At 36.7% G+C, this 19031-nt stretch overlaps 2 protein-coding genes across 3 annotated transcripts; both read left to right on the forward strand.

Annotated features, from left to right (window-relative positions):
* The first annotated feature begins 1517 nt into the window (after positions 1-1517).
* Positions 1518-6350, forward strand: LOC117615618 (lipoyl synthase 1, chloroplastic). Its single transcript, XM_034344729.1, has 7 exons — positions 1518-1673; positions 1754-1805; positions 2850-3500; positions 3660-3817; positions 5271-5442; positions 5750-5860; positions 5989-6350. The coding sequence occupies exons 3-7, from the start codon at positions 2928-2930 to the stop codon at positions 6070-6072; spliced, it is 1098 nt and encodes a 365-aa protein (XP_034200620.1). The 5' UTR covers positions 1518-1673; positions 1754-1805; positions 2850-2927; the 3' UTR covers positions 6073-6350.
* Positions 6351-6705: 355 nt separating this feature from the next.
* Positions 6706-12024, forward strand: LOC117615414 (WD repeat-containing protein 26 homolog). 2 transcript variants are annotated; one of them, XM_034344491.1, is made up of 5 exons: positions 6706-7130; positions 8038-8865; positions 9904-10005; positions 10375-11004; positions 11568-12024. In XM_034344491.1, the coding sequence occupies exons 2-5, from the start codon at positions 8068-8070 to the stop codon at positions 11793-11795; spliced, it is 1758 nt and encodes a 585-aa protein (XP_034200382.1). In that variant the 5' UTR covers positions 6706-7130; positions 8038-8067; the 3' UTR covers positions 11796-12024. The 2 variants fall into 2 exon arrangements, with proteins under 2 accessions (XP_034200382.1, XP_034200384.1); XM_034344493.1 differs by lacking the exon at positions 6706-7130 and adding an exon at positions 7153-7807.
* Positions 12025-19031: the final 7007 nt, after the last annotated feature.

Raw genomic sequence — 19031 nt, forward strand, 5'->3', positions numbered from 1 at the left:
GCAAAGATGGACTTGTCTATTAATGACCAAATTAAGGCACTATGGCTAATTTTGGAGAAAGCAAGTGATGAGAGAACATTCCTGACATTGGATGGTGCTATGTGAAAAGCATTTGTTCTTATCTTACTTGGGGCGAGGGAGCTGTGATTCACTCTTTGATGTAGTTTGGTTTATGAACAACTTTCCTTTTTGCTTTTATCACCTTAGTATGTGATTACTTTGAATTATACATTATTTGGTACTGTTTTTATTAATGTATGCGAGTATGTTGGGAATTTTTATGAGATACTACAATTATGATAATGGGTTATATGAACAAAAAATCTTGGCAAAAACAATTGAAAAACAAATCTTGTCATATGAATCTTAATTTCCATTAAAATTATCAAAGAATTTTTTTTATTTTAAAAATAGTCTGATCTGATGTTATCCGGAATATCACCAAACACAGTATAACTTAGTCAGACTATTTATCCGAAATAGCACCAAACGCCTTATAATATTATGGATAAATAGTCAGTACTCTCCGGAACATATTAATACTATTCGACAAAAATTAGTCAGTACAGTCCGACGTACCAAACGAGCCCAACTCTTACCCTTAGGCCACGTTTGGTTCATGAGAAATGAGACTTGGGGATGGGAAATCAATTGTTTTCCAATGTTTGGTAAGTTCAGGCATGAGAAATCATTTTCTAGCCCATAGGAAAATAGGGGGAAAATGAAGCCATCATCCCAACTTGGGTTTTGTTTTCCCTCATCATGGGAAAGTTTAGAAAAATGAGCCAATATTAAATAAACATTTTTCATGACAATTTTGTCCCAATTAACAATTTAAAATTACAATAAATCATTAAATGCATTCTTTTTTTATTTGATTTAATATGGGTATAATTGAAATTTTATTCAAACTTTTTTTTCCATTCTTACTCAAAACAAACATGGGAAATGAAATAAAGTGATATCTCTCGGTTAATTTTCCAGCATTACCAAACATAGGAAATGAATTTTCCATTTCACATCCCTTGGGAAATGATTTCCCCTCAAATTCATTCCGTGAACCAAACGGGGCCTTAAGGCATGTTTACTTATGCACTCTCAATTTTAACGATTACATATCCTATGCTTTTTAATTTTTTACAATATGGTTCCGGCATTAACTTCATTGTCAAAATTTCCGTTAATTACTTGCGTGGCAAGCCTGACTTCAACTAATATTGAAAGAAGTGAATAGGTGGGACCTAGGTTTGCTACGCAAGCAATTAAAGGAAATTTTGACGATTAAGTTAAAGCCGAAATCGAATTGTAAAAAATTGAAAAGCTTAGAATATGTAATCGTTAAAATTGAGAGTGCATGGATAAATGTAATTCAGGTTACTAAACTGAAATTAATTCACAAAACAATAATTGTTAACATACTAAAACAGAACAGAGTGGTTAAAAGTGAAAATTTATTTATTATTATTATTTTTTTCTCACTGAATTACTATTTCTGCATTGGGTGGAATAGCTAGTAGTAGAGTACCAACCCAACAAATGGCGGAAAGTTCAAGGTGGAACAAGGTTACAAGTAGGGTGCTCTCTCTTCTATGTCGTCTCGTCGCTCGCTCCTCTCACTCTCAGTCTCTCAGCGGCCTCCGCCTCCGCGCCTCTCTCCTCTCAATATCACGCAGGTCAGCTTCTCTCATCTCTCTGTATTTTATCCCTTCGATCCTCCTGCTACGCTAACTCTCTCTCATCCAAAACTTCTCAGCCTCTCCGCTCCATCTCAGCTAACTCTCTTTCTCATCTCATCTCAATATCAGGTACGTATGTGTCCTCTAGCTGCAATTGCTCTGTACTTCAACTTGATTTTACAGACTTAGGTTTGTGGAAATTAATTTGGGGATTTTGTTTTAGTCTGTTGTATGTTTGTTTAGACCTGTTAATGAATAATGAATCAAACACATTGTCATAGAAATAATTACCGAAAAAGTAATGCTAGGACATCAAATATTTGAACAAAATTTGAGTGACACCATGAATGTAATTATCAAAAACTAGTAAGCCTCTTAAAGAGTAATTAACCCAAGTTCAACCCAACCATCCCTCCCACCAGCTCCTACACTTAACAGAAGAGCCATAATATATCGTCGGCTAGTCAAATTGCTCATCGTCAAACTACTGCACCACACTGCTGCTCAACAACCTCACAACCACACCATCATTTTGCAAATTTTAGTAGAACCCGAAACGTAAAGAATGGCTAGATCAGAGATTAATTGAAACACCTCAATAATTAAAGAATTTTCACAAATAATCTGCAACCAGGTCCTGTATGGCTTGATGTGGTTGTGGGGTGTTTCTCAAAACTCAATCACGCGTTTTCAGTTTTTTATTTTATTTAAAGAAATGAGGAAAACGTCTTTTAGTTGTTCTGTTTTCTGTGTTTTCAATTCTTGCTCGTCGAGCGCATTTTTCATTGTTTTCATTTTGCAGAAATGGAAAACAGCTCCTCAAAACATTAACAAATGTGCCCTTAATTTCTGAGGCATTAGTTCTTTGTTTTTGGTTAATTTCTGTTGGTATTAGTTCATGCTTGGGGATAATATTATTCTGTTGGTATGCTTGGGAAATTAACCTACTGAATGATATGCTTGGTTAATTTTTGTTGTGAGCCTGGTTGGTTTGTTTTTAGGGTAAAATTACATAGTTTTATGTCTGTTTTTTTATTTTATCAAATTGTATGAATCTGGCTTAATTATTTATTTATATCCACATGATATGAATATGTTTTAGTCTGTTTTTTGGTATAATGCATGGGCTGTTTAGATTCTGTTTTTAAGCTTGAGGTACTATTACAAACGCAGGAAAACAAGGAGGCTCCTTCAAAGTGAAATTGGTGGTGGATTGCAATCAAATCTTGAGAAGAGAAGAAAGTATTGAAAATGATGATTCAACAGGTGCAATGTTCATCATGTTGGTCAACAATCCCAATTGATATTCCAAAAGGCCAGATTATGTCTGCAGCAGCAGGAGGAGCATCATCATCAAAACCCTTGAATGTGCAATCGAGGTCGAGGAGGTTACGATGTGAGGCGGTGGTGGGGGGCCTGCACACGGGGAGAGACCCCAATGTGAAGAAGGCTGACTGGTTAAGGCAGAAAGCCCCACAAGGAGACAAGTATGAGGAGGTCAAGGAGTCATTGTCCCGTTTGAATCTGAAGACGGTGTGCGAGGAGGCCCAATGCCCAAACATCGGGGAATGTTGGAATGGAGGTGGGGATGGCATTTCCACTGCCACTATCATGCTTCTTGGGGACACCTGCACCCGTGGCTGTCGTTTCTGTGCCGTCAAGACCAGCCGAACCCCTCCACCTCCCGATCCCATGGAACCTCTCAACACTGCTAACGCCATTGTCAGCTGGGGTGTCGATTATATTGTTTTAACCAGTGTCGATCGTGATGACCTGCCCGATGGTGGAAGTCGACATTTTGCTCTAACTGTCCAAGCCCTCAAGGTAATTCTCTCACCCATAACTAACTTTGCATCTTTCCTAATCATCTCATACACACATAACCTTCCTCCTCTTGCAATACTCACTGTTTGTTTGGCAACATAAGCCTTGATTTGATTGTAATGCATTCAACTAATACAAACTTATTTTGCACTTTTGCAGACTCTCAAACCTGACATCATGGTTGAATGTTTAACTTCTGACTTTCGTGGTGACTTGACGGCTGTAGACACTCTGGTCTACTCTGGGCTTGATGTCTTTGCTCACAACATTGAGACTGTCAAACGCCTCCAGCGAATTGTCAGAGACCCTCGGGCTGGGTCAGCTGCACTACCCATTATCTTATTTTTCTTCTTCTTTTTTCTATTTCTTTTCCCCAAAGCCTTTCAGTTATATATTTTGCTTACTTGTCATCTGCATCATGCACCACCCATTGTCCGTTTAACTTGTTGTTTGGGCATGCTTGTTATGTTCGCCCACAAATTACCATAAATACAATTGGAGTGTCATTTCCATTATGCTAGCAGCATAGATTATACACTTCCATTCACCATGTAGCTTAAACAAAGGGAATTTAGACACCAAAGGAATTCTTCTGGGTTAATGTGTACCATAATTTTGATATTAGACACAGCAGCACATTTGCATTAACCCACATTAATCTATACACATGCCTGCAAGTGCGTGTATAAGCACCACATGCTTAGGCACAAATGCTCAAACTTGTAGTATGCTTACACACACAGAAATGGGGCTACTGAATGTCATGTTTTGTAGATATTCCCTTTTTGATGAGTCAACAGGCTTATCAAGTTATATCAAGATGTGCATTGCTTACTTATCTATACCCTTTCTCCTCTTAGCGTAGCTTAGCTTGTTCACTTGGGGATAGGCAGACGGGTTTTGGGTTAAACTTAAACGTGAATGGTACATAATTGGCGTTTGATCTTAAAGGAGGTGACTTTGAAATCCATATATTCCAATAGTTTGCACATGAAATGTGATCTGTGAATTGTGAAGTTTGCATTTTTCAATGATGTCAACAAGAAACTTGGATAAATCAAAATTGTTTTACAGAATTTTCGATTCAAATGGTCCCTTAATTAAATTCTTCGTTCAAGTGGTCCCTCAACTCTTTATTATAGGGCAAACTGGTCCTACCGTAAGAGTTAGGTCTGCACCTTATGGTAATCATACCACTTCCTTTCTGAAACTTATAAATTCTCTTTACTTGGAAACTTGATTTGTATAAGTTTGCTTCCCTCTCCGTGTCCAACCAATGGATGCAAGTGTTAGGGGACCTCTAGTTGAAAAAATTAGTGAGATTGAGTTGTAAGTGTCCCATGTTTGCACCAATCCAAATTCATCTGATCATATTCTCGTATCTTAACTGTTGGTTTTCAGTGATAGACCACATTAACCACTTTCAATAGCCTTGATATGGAGAAAAACCTGTCCAGGCATCCCACTCAGAATCTGTCCACCTGCTTTGTGGCTCTTTGTAGTTATGAAATTTTGGATGTGCTCTCACTCATTGTAACCTAAGCCTCTTTAAGTTGACAAAATGACACATATGGAACTTCCGTAGATTTCTAGAGCACGGAATATCATCCGTCTGTTTCTAAGAGCGTCAATCCAGTTTAGGGGTAAATGTCTAGATAGTAGGGTAGTTAACCTAGTACATCATCTGCTTTTCATAGATTGGTTCTCATTCTGAAATTGTGCTCACTGCTGCTGCTGCTTGAGATTATTATATTTAATCTGGTAATGCAGGTATGAGCAGAGCTTATCTGTTCTAAAGCATGCAAAAGAAAGCAAGAAGGGGATGATAACAAAAACTTCTATAATGTTGGGCCTGGGAGAATCAGACGACGAGTTGAAGCAAGCTATGGCTGATTTAAGGACTATAGATGTTGATATATTGACACTTGGACAATATTTACAGGTTAGTTAATACGCATAGCTTTCATGTATTTAGCGTTGAGTACTTCATGCACTTACAGTTTGTAAGACTGGTGCCATTTCATATGAGTCCCCAAGGTTGGACCGGGTTAGCCCTGGAATTTTGGCTGTCTATTCACGTCGTATAATTGAAGAATGGCTGTAATCTGGCCCTGTTTACCTGTATTAGTTTTTATTTGCCATAAGCGATCCACTTTACTGTTTCTGAGGCAATCCTCAAATGAGACTAAGTTACTCCAGTAGAATTTTGTGATAAAGACTTCGATTCTAAATTGCTTAAATTGTTGCAGCCAACTCCATTGCATTTGACGGTCAAAGAATATGTTGTCCCTGAGAAATTTGTTTTCTGGAAGGAATATGGGGAGTCTATTGGATTTCGTTACGTAGCCAGTGGCCCCTTGGTGAGATCTTCATTAATGTCAATTGTATAGAACATGAGAATTATCTTTTGTTACCATTCTTGATTGAATGCAGTAACCTAGTTTTGCCATTATTGATGAGAAATCTGTGTGTTGATTAATTTTTTCAGGTCCGGTCCTCATATAGGGCGGGGGAGCTGTTTGTTAAGACGATGGTCAGGGAAAGGGTTAAGGGCTCTACTGGCATATTTTAGCAACTTTTATGGACTCCCATTTTTATGGCTACCGAAGCAACAAGAATTTAGTGGCATGAACAGCTGAAAATAGGGCAAACAAAGTTGTAGTTGCAATGAGCCAATGACTATAATTTTTTTATTTTTTTATTTTTTAGGTTCTGAGTTTCATAGGTTTGCTATAAAAGTATCTGTTCAATTGAGAATGTTGATGTGCCGTGCCGCAATCATTTGTTTGTAAACATAATTACTTTTGCGTTCAAGTTACGGTCAATTGACCCCAATAATTATTTTTATTCCCCAAAATCTCAAGTAAACATATGCACAACGTTATCCTTAATGTTCTGGAGCTTCTCTTTAAAGGGAGGGACAAAATGTTTAGTGTTCACGCCCCACAATGATAAATTTTTGGCTCTGCTGACTTCTGATGGCATCCAAAAATCCAAATTAATTCTCAGTTTCGGTATAGAAGACGAGATAAATTTGCGTAGTTGAACTTGAGGGAGTTGCAAAGTTGGGACAAATGGTGGTTGTTACCTGCATGACGAAGCAGTCAAAAATGAAAACGAAGCAGTGAATTTTTTTTTTTTTTAGTAATTGGCTTGGCAATTCGAGTTATGTGTGTGAAACCCAGAAACCAAGTCAGGACTCAGAACAGAACTCAACTCACGCGCAAGACAAGAGTGACAATGCGCATAACAAAATAGGCGCACGCACAAGTGCGGTGTGCAGTGCCCATGTGGGTTGGGTGGTGTGGTGTTTGTTGGCATTTCGAAACTCTATCTATTACCTCTCTCTCTCTCTCTCTCTCTCTCTCTCTGTGCCAATTGCCAAAAGCATAATTTTCTTTAAAAGAAATTTGAACCTACCTATCAATATCTCTCTATTTCACACTTCTCCGTACACGACTTTCGGTGCTACTTTCGGTCTACTTGTTCCCTCCTTTTCTCCTTACGCCTTGTTTCTGTAGAACACACCACACTTTTCATAGATTTCTCTTGTTTTGGCTTCTGGGTTTTTCCCAGTTGGCGAGTTTTTGGCTTCCCAGATTGATTCCCTTTATTTGGTTATGCCTTCTGGTATGAAATCTTCGATCTCTAGCTGTTTGGTTTTCATCTTCATGCTGCCTTTTTCTTGACTCTCTTATTGGTGACTTTTGCTTATGCTTTATATTAGATTGTTGCTCTGATTATTGCATTTGTTTAATTTACTGCTTTGTGAGGTCTGGACAGCCATCTTTTGTCCGTTCAATATCATCTCTTGAGCGGCTAAGCCATTTAATTCGCATGCCTATATTTATCCCTTTACCATTCTGAGTCAAATTTCGAAGTGGAATCCAAATGGTCAAATTTTTGATTGGTGGAATTATATGGAATCATAATACTAAGAACTGAAACTGCATTTCCCATTTTCTTTCATTCATCATCTTCATCCAAATGTTAAAGTTTTACATATTAGTTTATGACTTTTTTTTTTAAAGAAAATAAATGGTGGTATTTCTGGACCCTCACCTCCATTATATATGATATTTACATTAGTTGGGGAGATTTAGATATTTACTATCATTGGTATCATCATAACAATGTCACAGCCCTCATTGAACTCTCTTGGGACTCCATTGTTCATGGAATTGCGAGCTTCAGTTAGGCATTTCAGTCATCAGGTATTTGAACTAATGGCTTAGCCAGAACAATCCTCAGTTCGCTGAAAGAAGACGTGAAACTCGTGCTATGGCTGCCATTAGCTCTAAGAGAATGTACACTGCTTCCCCGTATTGTTGTTCACTATTTCATGGCTCTTTTTATTTTCCTTTTATATATGGCCTTTTCAGTCGTTAGGTCTTGTGTTATAATTTGTTAGTGATTTGTTAAACCTTTGCCTCTGCTTATTTTTTCTTCGATGCAATTTTCTTCTGGAAAGAGTTTCAAGCGGATGCATTAGTGGTCGGATGTTTATCTTTTTAAATTTGCTCCTTTCGACTTGTAGAATTTCCAAATGGGCTGAGTTGAGCATTTTATGGGAGGTAGAGAGGACAGCGAACCACCTCTGAAACGTGTTAAAGTTACCTTGACGGAATCAAAGAACTCCTCAGACCACTCGTCTATTACAGATCCTGTTGCTTCCTCTTTGGGAGACTATATGGCTAGGCCTCTACCATCCCAAGGAGATGAAGAAACAATTGGTAAAACAGGAGTCATCAAAAGGTCAGAATTCATCAAAGTTATAACTAGGGCATTGTACTCACTAGGTTATGATAAGACTGGAGCCATACTAGAGGAAGAATCTGGAATACCAATGCACTCGTCACTGGTCAACCTGTTTATGCAACAAGTGATGGATGGAAAATGGGATGACAGTGTGGCCACTTTGCGTGCAATTGATTTCTTGGATGAAAAGACCATGAAATCAGCATCTTTTGTGATATTGGAACAGAAGTTCTTTGAGCTTTTAAAAAAGGAAAAAATGGTTGCAGCCTTAGATACTCTACGGAATGAAATTGTGCCTCTTCGCATCAATGTGAACACTGTACATGAACTTGCTGCCTGCATGATTTCTCCTTTGCAGCCTGTGCAACTTGAGCCTTCAAGTCAAGATACTGATGGTGCAAGCACACGATCAAAGATATTGGAGAAACTGCAGAAGTTGCTTCCTGCAGCACTCTTCATTCCTGGACATAGGTTAGAACGTCTGGTTGAACAGGCCCTTGACGTGCAACGAGATGCTTGTGTTTTCCATAACACTTTTGATAGTGACCTGTCTTTGTATTCAGACCATCAGTGTGGAAGACACCAGATTCCTTCTCAGACATCGCAGGTTAGAATGTCTTCTGCTTTTATGGATGCTTGCTTATGATGCCTCTCATACAATCTATGTATTTGTTTCTTCAGTTGGCCTATGAGCTGATTGACTCTTGCATTTTCTTCAGAATATTGGGCTAATAGTCACTCTCTCAAAATGAGTAGTCTGTGTTCAGGAAACATAGTTGAAATTACTAAATTTTTTCCCCCTTCTATGATTTGTGATGGCATATGATTGTATCATGCTGCCTATACTTAGACTTGTCAGCATTATCATAGTTACTGTTGAAATATACTTTTGCTCGATACCTATGTTGCACTTGGAGGTGTCAAACAGGCCTTGCCGGGCCCATCCATTTATGAAAATCATCAATCCCGGCCTGAGCCCACGGCCCTAGCTGGGCCGTGCTCGTGTTGGGCCACTAAATGGGCCGATATGGGCCCACGACAAATTTGACATATGTATTGCTTTTTGTAATTGTTTTTTTTTTTTTTACAACTTCATTTAAATATTTTTTACAATTATGTATATACTAACAAGATTTATTATTTGTTGAAAAAAGAGGCCAATAACTTTATTTAAAGTGCATTTAAATAGAAAATGGCTAGATTATTGTTTGGGTTTTAAAAATTGAAACTTGAAAAACAAAATTATTATTTGATATATAAAGAAAACATTAAATTTAATATATATTATTAGAGAAAAGAAATAGATTTGAATTTAAGATATAAATATAATTATATTATATATTATTTTTCTCTAAAACAAATATAAATTAATATATGAGCTTTAAATGGGCCAGCACGTTGGGTTTCAGGCCTGCATGGCCCGGCCCTGTCCGTTTGTGTAACTATGTATCATCATCTTGCCATTGATAAATTTATTTTTTGATTTATTGGATTTCATCTTCTGTTCAATCAATTTGGTGATGTCCCATATATAGTATACCTCGAATTGGACAGAAAATTTGCCTCGAAGTATGACTTTGTTTTTAACTGTTTGGAAGGGCTCCATGTTGCCAATTTGAAAACTTGTACTCATTTATTGTAACAGATACTGCATGCACATAGTGACGAAATATGGTTTTTGCAATTTTCACACAATGGGAAATACTTGGCTTCTTCTTCCAAAGATCAGTCGTCCATTATATGGGAGGTAACTATTTATCTGATTATTGGCCTTTAATTTATTGAGACAGAATTTTAAACCTCTCTTGTTATCTCTCCCTCCCTCCCCTCTGTCGTACAATTTGAATAATATTTGGATCACATTACAATGTAACATGCTCCCATGTCCTGAAAATCCATTCTGCAGATGGAAGTTCTTGTTGAAATCTCTTGATTTTATATGCAAGCTAAATATTTATTAACATTATGTTTCTTTGATATTACTATCCTCTAGCAGATTGTTTTTATTGCTCATAAACACAAGTGTGGCATCTCCATATCAATCCAACCATGTGCGAGCACAGACACAATATGTTTCGCTTTATTAATCTTTCTGAATGCAATTTTACCTTTTTAGGTCAAAGGGGATGGCCAAGTTTCATTGAAACATGTATTGACTGGTCACCAGAAACCTGTGCTGACTGTTTCATGGAGCCCTGATGACCGCCAACTGCTGACATGCGGACTAGAGGAGGTCATTAGACGGTGGGATGTTACTTCTGGAGAATGCCTCCATGTTTATGAAAAAAATGGTGTTGGTCTTATTTCCTGCGGGTGGTTTCCTGATGGTAGAGGGATATTCTCTGGCATGGCTGACAAGAGTATCTGCCTGTGGGATTTGGATGGAGTAGAGCTAGAATGTTGGAAAGGGCAGCGAACACTCAAGATATCGGACATGGCTATAACTGATGATGGGAAGAGGATCATAAACATATGCAGAGAAACCACAATATTATTACTTGACAGGGAGGCAAAGTTTGAAAGGCTGATTGAAGAGGATGAAGTGATTACTTCATTTTCGTTATCGAAGGACAATAAGTTCCTGCTTGTCAATCTCATAAACCAAGAAATTCATCTTTGGAGCATAGAGAGTGAACCTAAGGTTGTTTCCAAGTACAAAGGTCACAAGCGTGCCCGATTTGTCATTAGATCTTGTTTTGGTGGATTTGAGCAAGCCTTTATTGCTAGCGGGAGTGAGGATTCACAGGTACTTTTACATGAACTTACTTGTCTGACAAGAATTAGGGCTGGTTGCTTGGTTATGACAAATTGATTTCCCGTGAAATGAGTATAACAGGATGCAACTGTCCTTTTTACACCAGTTTATGCCCAAAAACATTACATAATATCCTAACAGTAGCAATCCTGCATACTTTATATGTTTACTTTTATTCCATTGTTATGGGAAGAATCAGAAATACGTGAAATTGCTTTGAGCAACTTGTATGCTACTTGGATTTCAGTCATACATCAAATCTCTGTCGTTATTTAATTGGAATATCCATGGACTGTTATACAATTGATTTGTCATTAAAAAATCAGTTTCTTTTTCTTATTCATTTCATTTTTTCAAATGTTCTTTTGAGATGTATGAAATTGGTTGGAATGTAGGCAAAGAAATGGGAAGCTTGTTCACAGATAGAGACTTTAGCCACTCATGGAACCAGAACCACATGCTTGTTCCTTTTGGAACTTTTAAAATGGTTTAATATGCTTGAGTTATTAAGGCATTTTGGATTGACGTTGTAGGTTTGATCTTTCTTGTTGTAGGTGTATATATGGCACAGAGGGTCTGGGGAGCTCCTATTGGCTCTTCCTGGGCATTCTGGAGCTGTAAATTGCGTGAGCTGGAATCCTGTGAACCTTCATATGTTGGCTTCAGCTAGTGATGACCGTACAATTCGAGTATGGGGTTTGGATCATCTCAACCTGAGACGGAAAGTCTCTCAAAGCAATGGCATTGCCCGCCTTGCTCACCAGTTTAATGGTAGAACTTGAAATGATTTCTCTAGACAGTTCCAAAAATTACTTGGGTTCGTTAACCACTGTTGTGTTCTTCGAAAGGTGTTAGATTTATCTAGTGTAAATTATTTTTTCGGTTGCTTTTTATTGTTGGCATAGCAGGCACAGACAGAATAGTCTGTTATCTGCCGAATACAATGCAAATTAATGACCATATGAATGATTGTAGCCTGTAGAAGTTGGTTTTAGAAGCTGTATTATTAAACCTTGTTAGTTTGCATGAATCATTTTCCCCTGCGTTTACTTGCAATCAAGAAATGTGCGGGCCCCACCTCCAAAATCCGTAATCACATCCTCTCAAAATCAGAAATTAGATCAACTAGGGGGAGGAGTAATGCTACACTTACCACATTTTTATCCCACATTTCTATACAACATGATGTGGCTTGTCCATATTATAGAGTAATGCTACACTTACCACATTTTTATTTCACAATTCTATACCACATGATGTGACATGTCCATATCATATGCCACATCAATTAAATCAATGAAGTGTATTTTAATAAAGATAGTTTAATTGACAATTTTTTTAAGGTGTTAATAAATCATAAAAGAAAAGAAAATGTTAAATAATTTTAATTAATATGTGGTTATCCACCCCATCTGCCACATAAGGTGGTATGAAAATGTGGTATACAAATATGGTAAGAGTAGCATTATTCCCATATTATATGACACATCAATTAAATCAATGAAGTGTATTTTAATTAAGACAATTAGAAAAACAAATACTGGAATAAACTATAAAATAAAATAAAATATTAAAGAAAAATGCTACTTTTACCACATTTGTATACCACATTTGTATACCATCTTATGTGGCAGCTGAGGTAGACAGTCACATCAATTAAAATTATTTGATGAAACTGCTACACTTCCGTCGTCTTTTAAGGTAAGCATGACCTTTTTGCAATATATACATCATAATAAACTTAATGGTGTTGCTATATAAGTAGTATATAGTCAATATATAGACAATACAATAGCGAAACAATAGCTGTATTTGGGTTATATTTTGTAAGTATTGTAATAGTTGCATTATAACTGAATGCAGGGTAAAGTGTCGTCCACTGAGTTACACATTTTGAAGCGTGACTGTCAAACTACAAAGGATGAATTGGCAAAGGTAGGCAGTTCAAACTGAGCGCTTCGAAAGAGAGTGCATGACTTGGAAGAAATGGTACGGAAGGAGTTGTTGAAACATGAGAGGGAGTGTGAAAAAAAAAAAGAAGTGTGGAGGACTTCAGCAAGACCCTCGCTTTAATCGAACACTATTTTACGTTGGAGATAGAGCAGTTGAAAAAATGAAATGGTGGGTTAAATGAACTTGGGGAAGGACATGAGGAAGTCGGCAGTCCTCATATGAATGAAGGAGGCGACAATGACATGTTGCCCTTACATAAATACATTACTCCGACTACAAACCGGCAGAAATGGAAGCACAAGTCCCCGGTGATGGAGCTGAAGCCTGCGCAGCCATGGAAGTCCAAGAGGCAAAAATGGGCCCTTCAGTTCCTCACTTACAAGTGCAGCAAGAAGCAGCTGAGCAGCCAGAATCTGAGAAGCTTCCTACTCCGGAAGATGTGGACGGATGCGGAGTAATCTGCAAAAAACTGTTATCTATGTTAGAGGATTGGAAAAAGAGTGACATTATGCCATCAAGAGGTCAGATGAATCCTCCCATCGTACCCAATGTTATTGTGGCTGGTGATGACGAAGGCAGTGCCACTGTTGAAAAAGAAGACGTGGAAGGTAAAGGGTACAGAAAGAAGCGACCGACCCAGACATTGTTGAGTCCATTTATCGATCCTTCGAGGAAGAAGAGGACGATGACTGTTTCAGATGCGGAGGCAACCCCGCCATGTGTTGATCCAAGTAAACCCTTGCCCATTCAAGATGTTAAGGCAGTAATAGAGTTTTGCACTGCCTGGAAAAACGATATAAGGTTAGAATTTTTTACCTTGGAAATCCAATATTCATGTTATTGTAGTATGATGTGATATACCAATAAGAAAATGTAGCTACCTTTAATATACATGTCTGTATTTGTCATATTTTACAATGTGACAATTATTAAATGATTACAAAATTCACTGTTGGAAGTTTGCCTATTATAGTGCAGAGGTGCAGTTGGAATCATGTTCAGTGGAATCATGTTCATTAGGATAATTCAATTGTTTTCTCAACTTTGTTATAGGTACATTTGTATGAAATTGTGGTTATATTATTTACTTCAACTTCCAGCACCTTGACATGGCGACGTTTCTCATCCGAAAAAGGCAACTCTATCATCATTTGGTATTTGGAACTGACTAGACAACTGCAGATTATTGTTTGCAGGTAAACATGTGAAGATGTTACATTCACTGCTTCAGTTGCATTGGTTCGTCATTATGTAATATGCCTTAAATTAATGTTTGCAACAATTTCTAGAGCCGATCAAAGAGCCTGCAAAGAAACGAGGATTGAAGAAAGCAGCTGCTCCAAACACCGTTGACATTCCACCCAGCTACGTAAATAAGATACATCACTTTATGCTCGGTACATGGCAACATGGGTATGGGCAAGCTTGGACCAAAGTCCGGAAGGTATATTTTCCCTATAATCTTCAAGGGTCCCATTGGGTGGCAATAGAAATTGACTTCGTGAGACATACTATGACTGTGTATGACTTCTATATTGCTTTTACCTCAACTTCCAAGCTGGTCAAATATCTGCAGCCTATTAGCGATACTCTGGCACGGGTGCTATACGATATGCCCTTTTATGACACTTCTAAGGTTGAAGAGGTTAAGCAAAATGTGATAAAGATGTCCATGTTTACGCCATTCACAGTTTGCTACATTGGAGATGTGCCACAACAACGTGATGGGTAAGCTATGTGAATTTACTGCAGTTTATCGATATTGTACATAACTGTAGTTTTAATTTATGAACTTATTGCCCTGACAGTACCTCTTGAGCATCTCAGTGCCGGCATTTCGTTGGATACAGTTGACCCATCAAAGATCACATATTACCGACTCAAGCTTGCAATAGAGGCTTTAAAGGGGGGAGGCGTATATATGAGGTAAATGTGATAATGTCTGTGAATTGAGTTCAGTCTTCACTTATCACTTAGGAATTCACTCTGCTTCTTAATTATGTCAGGAAATCCTTTTTATGAATATGCAGACATGGAAGCATTGCTGGAGGTGCTTTATATGGTGATCCATCCAATTTGATAGAGCTATTTGGTTTAGTTATTCTCTATACCAAGGTGAAAATCATTTCCAGGGTCTTCGGCCATGTTGTACATGTTGAAATTTAATATTGTATAGTCGGTGGTAGTGACTAATTGCCTTACATGGCACATCAACTGTTTCCATTTCGTAGACATGGCAGATAAATTGTGCTCAAGTTGGAATAGGAATATGCATCAATTATAATTTTGTCAAACCAAATTGGGTAGTACATCTAATCAATACCACTCGGGATGTATTTGTCATTCGGTTTTCAAATTAGGGTTTTGTTTTTGAGTTGCCGTCGTGGTTAGCATACTTATTCTTTAGATTGTGAAGTTGAACTATTTCGTACAGCTAAATATATAAACATACTTGCTCTTTATGGAGGTCTAACAATTTACTTGTTTGAAATGATGTGTTTGTTTCCACTAAATTATGCTCATTTTTGTATCCATTTTTTACATTTGGTCCATGTAGTTTTCTTCATTTTTCTGTGCTCAATTCAACCATGTATAGAACACACAATTTGCATAATCGATTGAAAAGTTAAAGGTAAAAAAATTGACAGATGTCAAAACTGAAAAACAAAGGAAGTGCATAATTCGTTTATGCCTAAAACGTAATAAACTGGTGCTACCTTGGTGATACAGTAGGATTACAATGGCGATAAAAGGGTGCTAGAAATTGTTGTTCGTGTTTATTTTGGGTTTCTTGTTTTGTTTCATTTCATTTACTTTTCTTTACTCATTACTAGTTAATAATTGGATGATTACGAGATTAATTTGTGTCAATTATTAATAGAACAATTACATATAAGAAGATTAAGATGAACGAATATCATATCACCAAACGTAATCATACCACCAAATATAATCATGCTTTTCTTCAGCCCATCACCAAGCATTTGCATATTTATTCATACCATCCTTTTTTCTAACTAATTTTTTCATAGTTATTATTTTTTAAAATTATTTCTTACAATGTTTTACGGTGTAATTATGATGCAGTTGAGTGTCTCTTTTTGAAAGGCACGTTGTATCTTTTTCCTCTTCTTCTTCTTTTCGAATTAAATAGGCCCTAAACGCATTGACGAGCCTTAGTCAATATACATACAATAGAATAGCAATATGAGGTCAATCTACATACAAGAGGGTGACAATATTGGAGCAATATACTTGCAATATGGTAGCAATAGTATCTCCACATACATGCAATAGGGCGGCAATATACATCCAATATATATACAATATATTAGCAATATTGATACAATATACATTCAATAGGAAGGCAATATTTGGTCAATCTACATATAATACGCAAACATCCATTTCAGACTACATTTTTTACATGCAAAATAAATCGCCACCGAACCTTAACAATACTATCCCGCGAAGGGAAAACGAAGGCAACATTTTCACATCGCATCACCCAGCACAACATGAACCGAACCAGGACTCACCCTTACCCAGTTGCACAAAACCTGGCAAATGCAAATTTTTAGAGGTCCATTAAGAGATCCATGTCTTTGGCCTTCATCCTCGCTGCATGCACGAGGCAATGATGAGCCATTCCCTCTCCACCCATATTCAGCACCTGCCAGACACCAGCTACATCAATTCCTCTCCAATTGTAGTTTGGTGAGATGATCGAAGCATAATCTCGGAACATCTGGAAGCCGTTGTTGAAACATTCAACCATTTCATGGTTATATTCTTCAGATTTTTTGAATTGTTGGACATCATATTTCTTTGTCTATTTCAATTTTAACTTGAGAGACTCTAACTCTTTGCACCTACTTATTACTTTTAGAGTTTGCTTCATTTCTCCAGCATATGCTTTGTTCAACTTGTTGGCCAAGTTTCCCATAACTTGGCTATGAATATCACATTTGCTCTCCCACTAATGTGTTGCCTTGGACAAATATTGGAGGTTGTACTTCACGGCAGAGATTTTGTCAAGTGGATCATTGCTCTCGGCCTCACTTCCAGATGAAGTAGGATCGTGTTTTGGAGTCAGAAGTGGAGATGGGAACGGCACATGCCACGGCTGGTCTCCCGGGTAACTGACATGGTCGTTTAGAGGGCATAAGTCCGACATCTTTAAGTATCGCTGGGTACAATTCACAGCTGTAATTTGCAAAAAAGAAAAAAAGAAAAAAAAGAGGTACATTCAGTCTCCAGTTTTACTTATTGAAAACTTGTAAACAACAATATGGTCAGCTTTATTGGAGAATGTTTGCCTTTGAGTAAGTTAAGAATAATTACATTTCCCAAACCTGACATTAAGAAGCTGCCATTACAATAACATCAATAAAAATGGATTAGGGTTAATAACCTAAATGGTCCTAACCATTGCTCCATTATCATTTTGGTCCACTAATTAAAATTTTCAATTCAAACGTCCTTAAACTTTTTATTTTGTACCAAGATGGTCCATCCGTGATAGATTCCGTCACTTCTGAACACCTGATGGCCACGTGACTGAGTTTTGAAGGGTATATGCGACTTTTTGAGAAGCTCTATCGAAAGGTATGACTAAAATGGTCCATCAACTATTGCTCCAGTATCATTTTGGTCCACCAACTAAAATTTTCATTTGAACCATCCTTCCACTTTCTCTTTTTTGTATCAAGATGGTCCTACCGTCAAAGTCCGTCAATTTTATTGTTATTTATTTTTGTATTTATCTTATTTTAAAATTTTTAATTAATTTAAACAAAAGAGAAAAAAATATTAATTTTTAAGTCCATGTCATAAATTTAAAAAAAAACAAAGAAAGCCATGTTGGTGGTGAGATTCAATTTTTTCAATTTTAAAATTAGGTACAAGTTCCTATAATAGTTTTCTTTAATTTTTAATTATTGTTTGCTCTTTTAAAAAAATTGTTATTATATATATATATATATGTGTGTGATTTTAATTAATTTAAACATAGAGAATTTTTTATTATTAATTGTTAGGTCAGACTCACTAAAAAAAAAAAAGCCGTGTGTCTAGTGAGATTCAATTTTTTAAAATTTTCTAAGTTTTATAATGGTTTCCTTTAATTTTTAATTGTATATTACTATTTTAATTCATAGAGACATTTTTACTCCTCAATTTAACAATAAAATTGGTAGACTTTAACATAGGGCCATCTTGACACCAAAAAAAAAAAGAAAAAAAAAAGTTGAAGGTCGGTTCAAATGAAAATTTTGGTTGGTGGACCAAAATGATACTGGAGCAATAGTTGGGGGACTATTAGGATCAATAACCCTTTTAGAGGAGGATACTCGCCTAAAAATACGGTTTTGTCCCTCGATTTCACGGAATAATGCACAGATCTTGACGGATGGACCATCTTGGTACAAAATAAAAAGTTTAAGGACGTTTGAATTAAAAAATTTAGTTGGTAGACCAAAATGATAATTGAGCAATAGTTGGGGGACCATTTAGGTCATTGCAAACACAAAAAACCAAAACTTAATGGGAAATTGGAAATTGTGGATTTCATGCCAAAAATGGACTATGTAACTAAGCAATTTTTGAAAATTTGAAAAACAATACAAAACGAAATTGGAAAATTGGAAAATCGGAAAATTACCTTACTAGGAGATTGCCAATTTTCGAATTTACTCAAATTAGACAAAGATTGAAAATGACAAAATTTGAAGAATAACGAAAATACGGAAACGTTATATAGCCGAAAAACACATACAAAGCACTTCAAATAAAATTAGAAATTTGGGGAAATACCAAATTTGCCACAAAGTAAATTGGCACAAAGGAAAAAGGATATTAGGCAAATACGAAATTGGAAAATTGGAAAATTGAAAACCAATTGAAATGGAAAAAATGGGAAATAGGATTATTACCGTACTGGACAAATTGGATATGTTGGTACATTTGCCAAATTAGGCAAATTCTTTAAATACAAAAATTGGGAAAACCAGGAAATTGGGAAATTCCAAATTACAAATATAGGAAAATATGAAAATTTGGGAGAG

This window comes from Prunus dulcis, chromosome 1 (genome assembly GCF_902201215.1).
Source record: "Prunus dulcis chromosome 1, ALMONDv2, whole genome shotgun sequence".
Classification (NCBI taxonomy): domain Eukaryota; kingdom Viridiplantae; phylum Streptophyta; class Magnoliopsida; order Rosales; family Rosaceae; genus Prunus; species Prunus dulcis.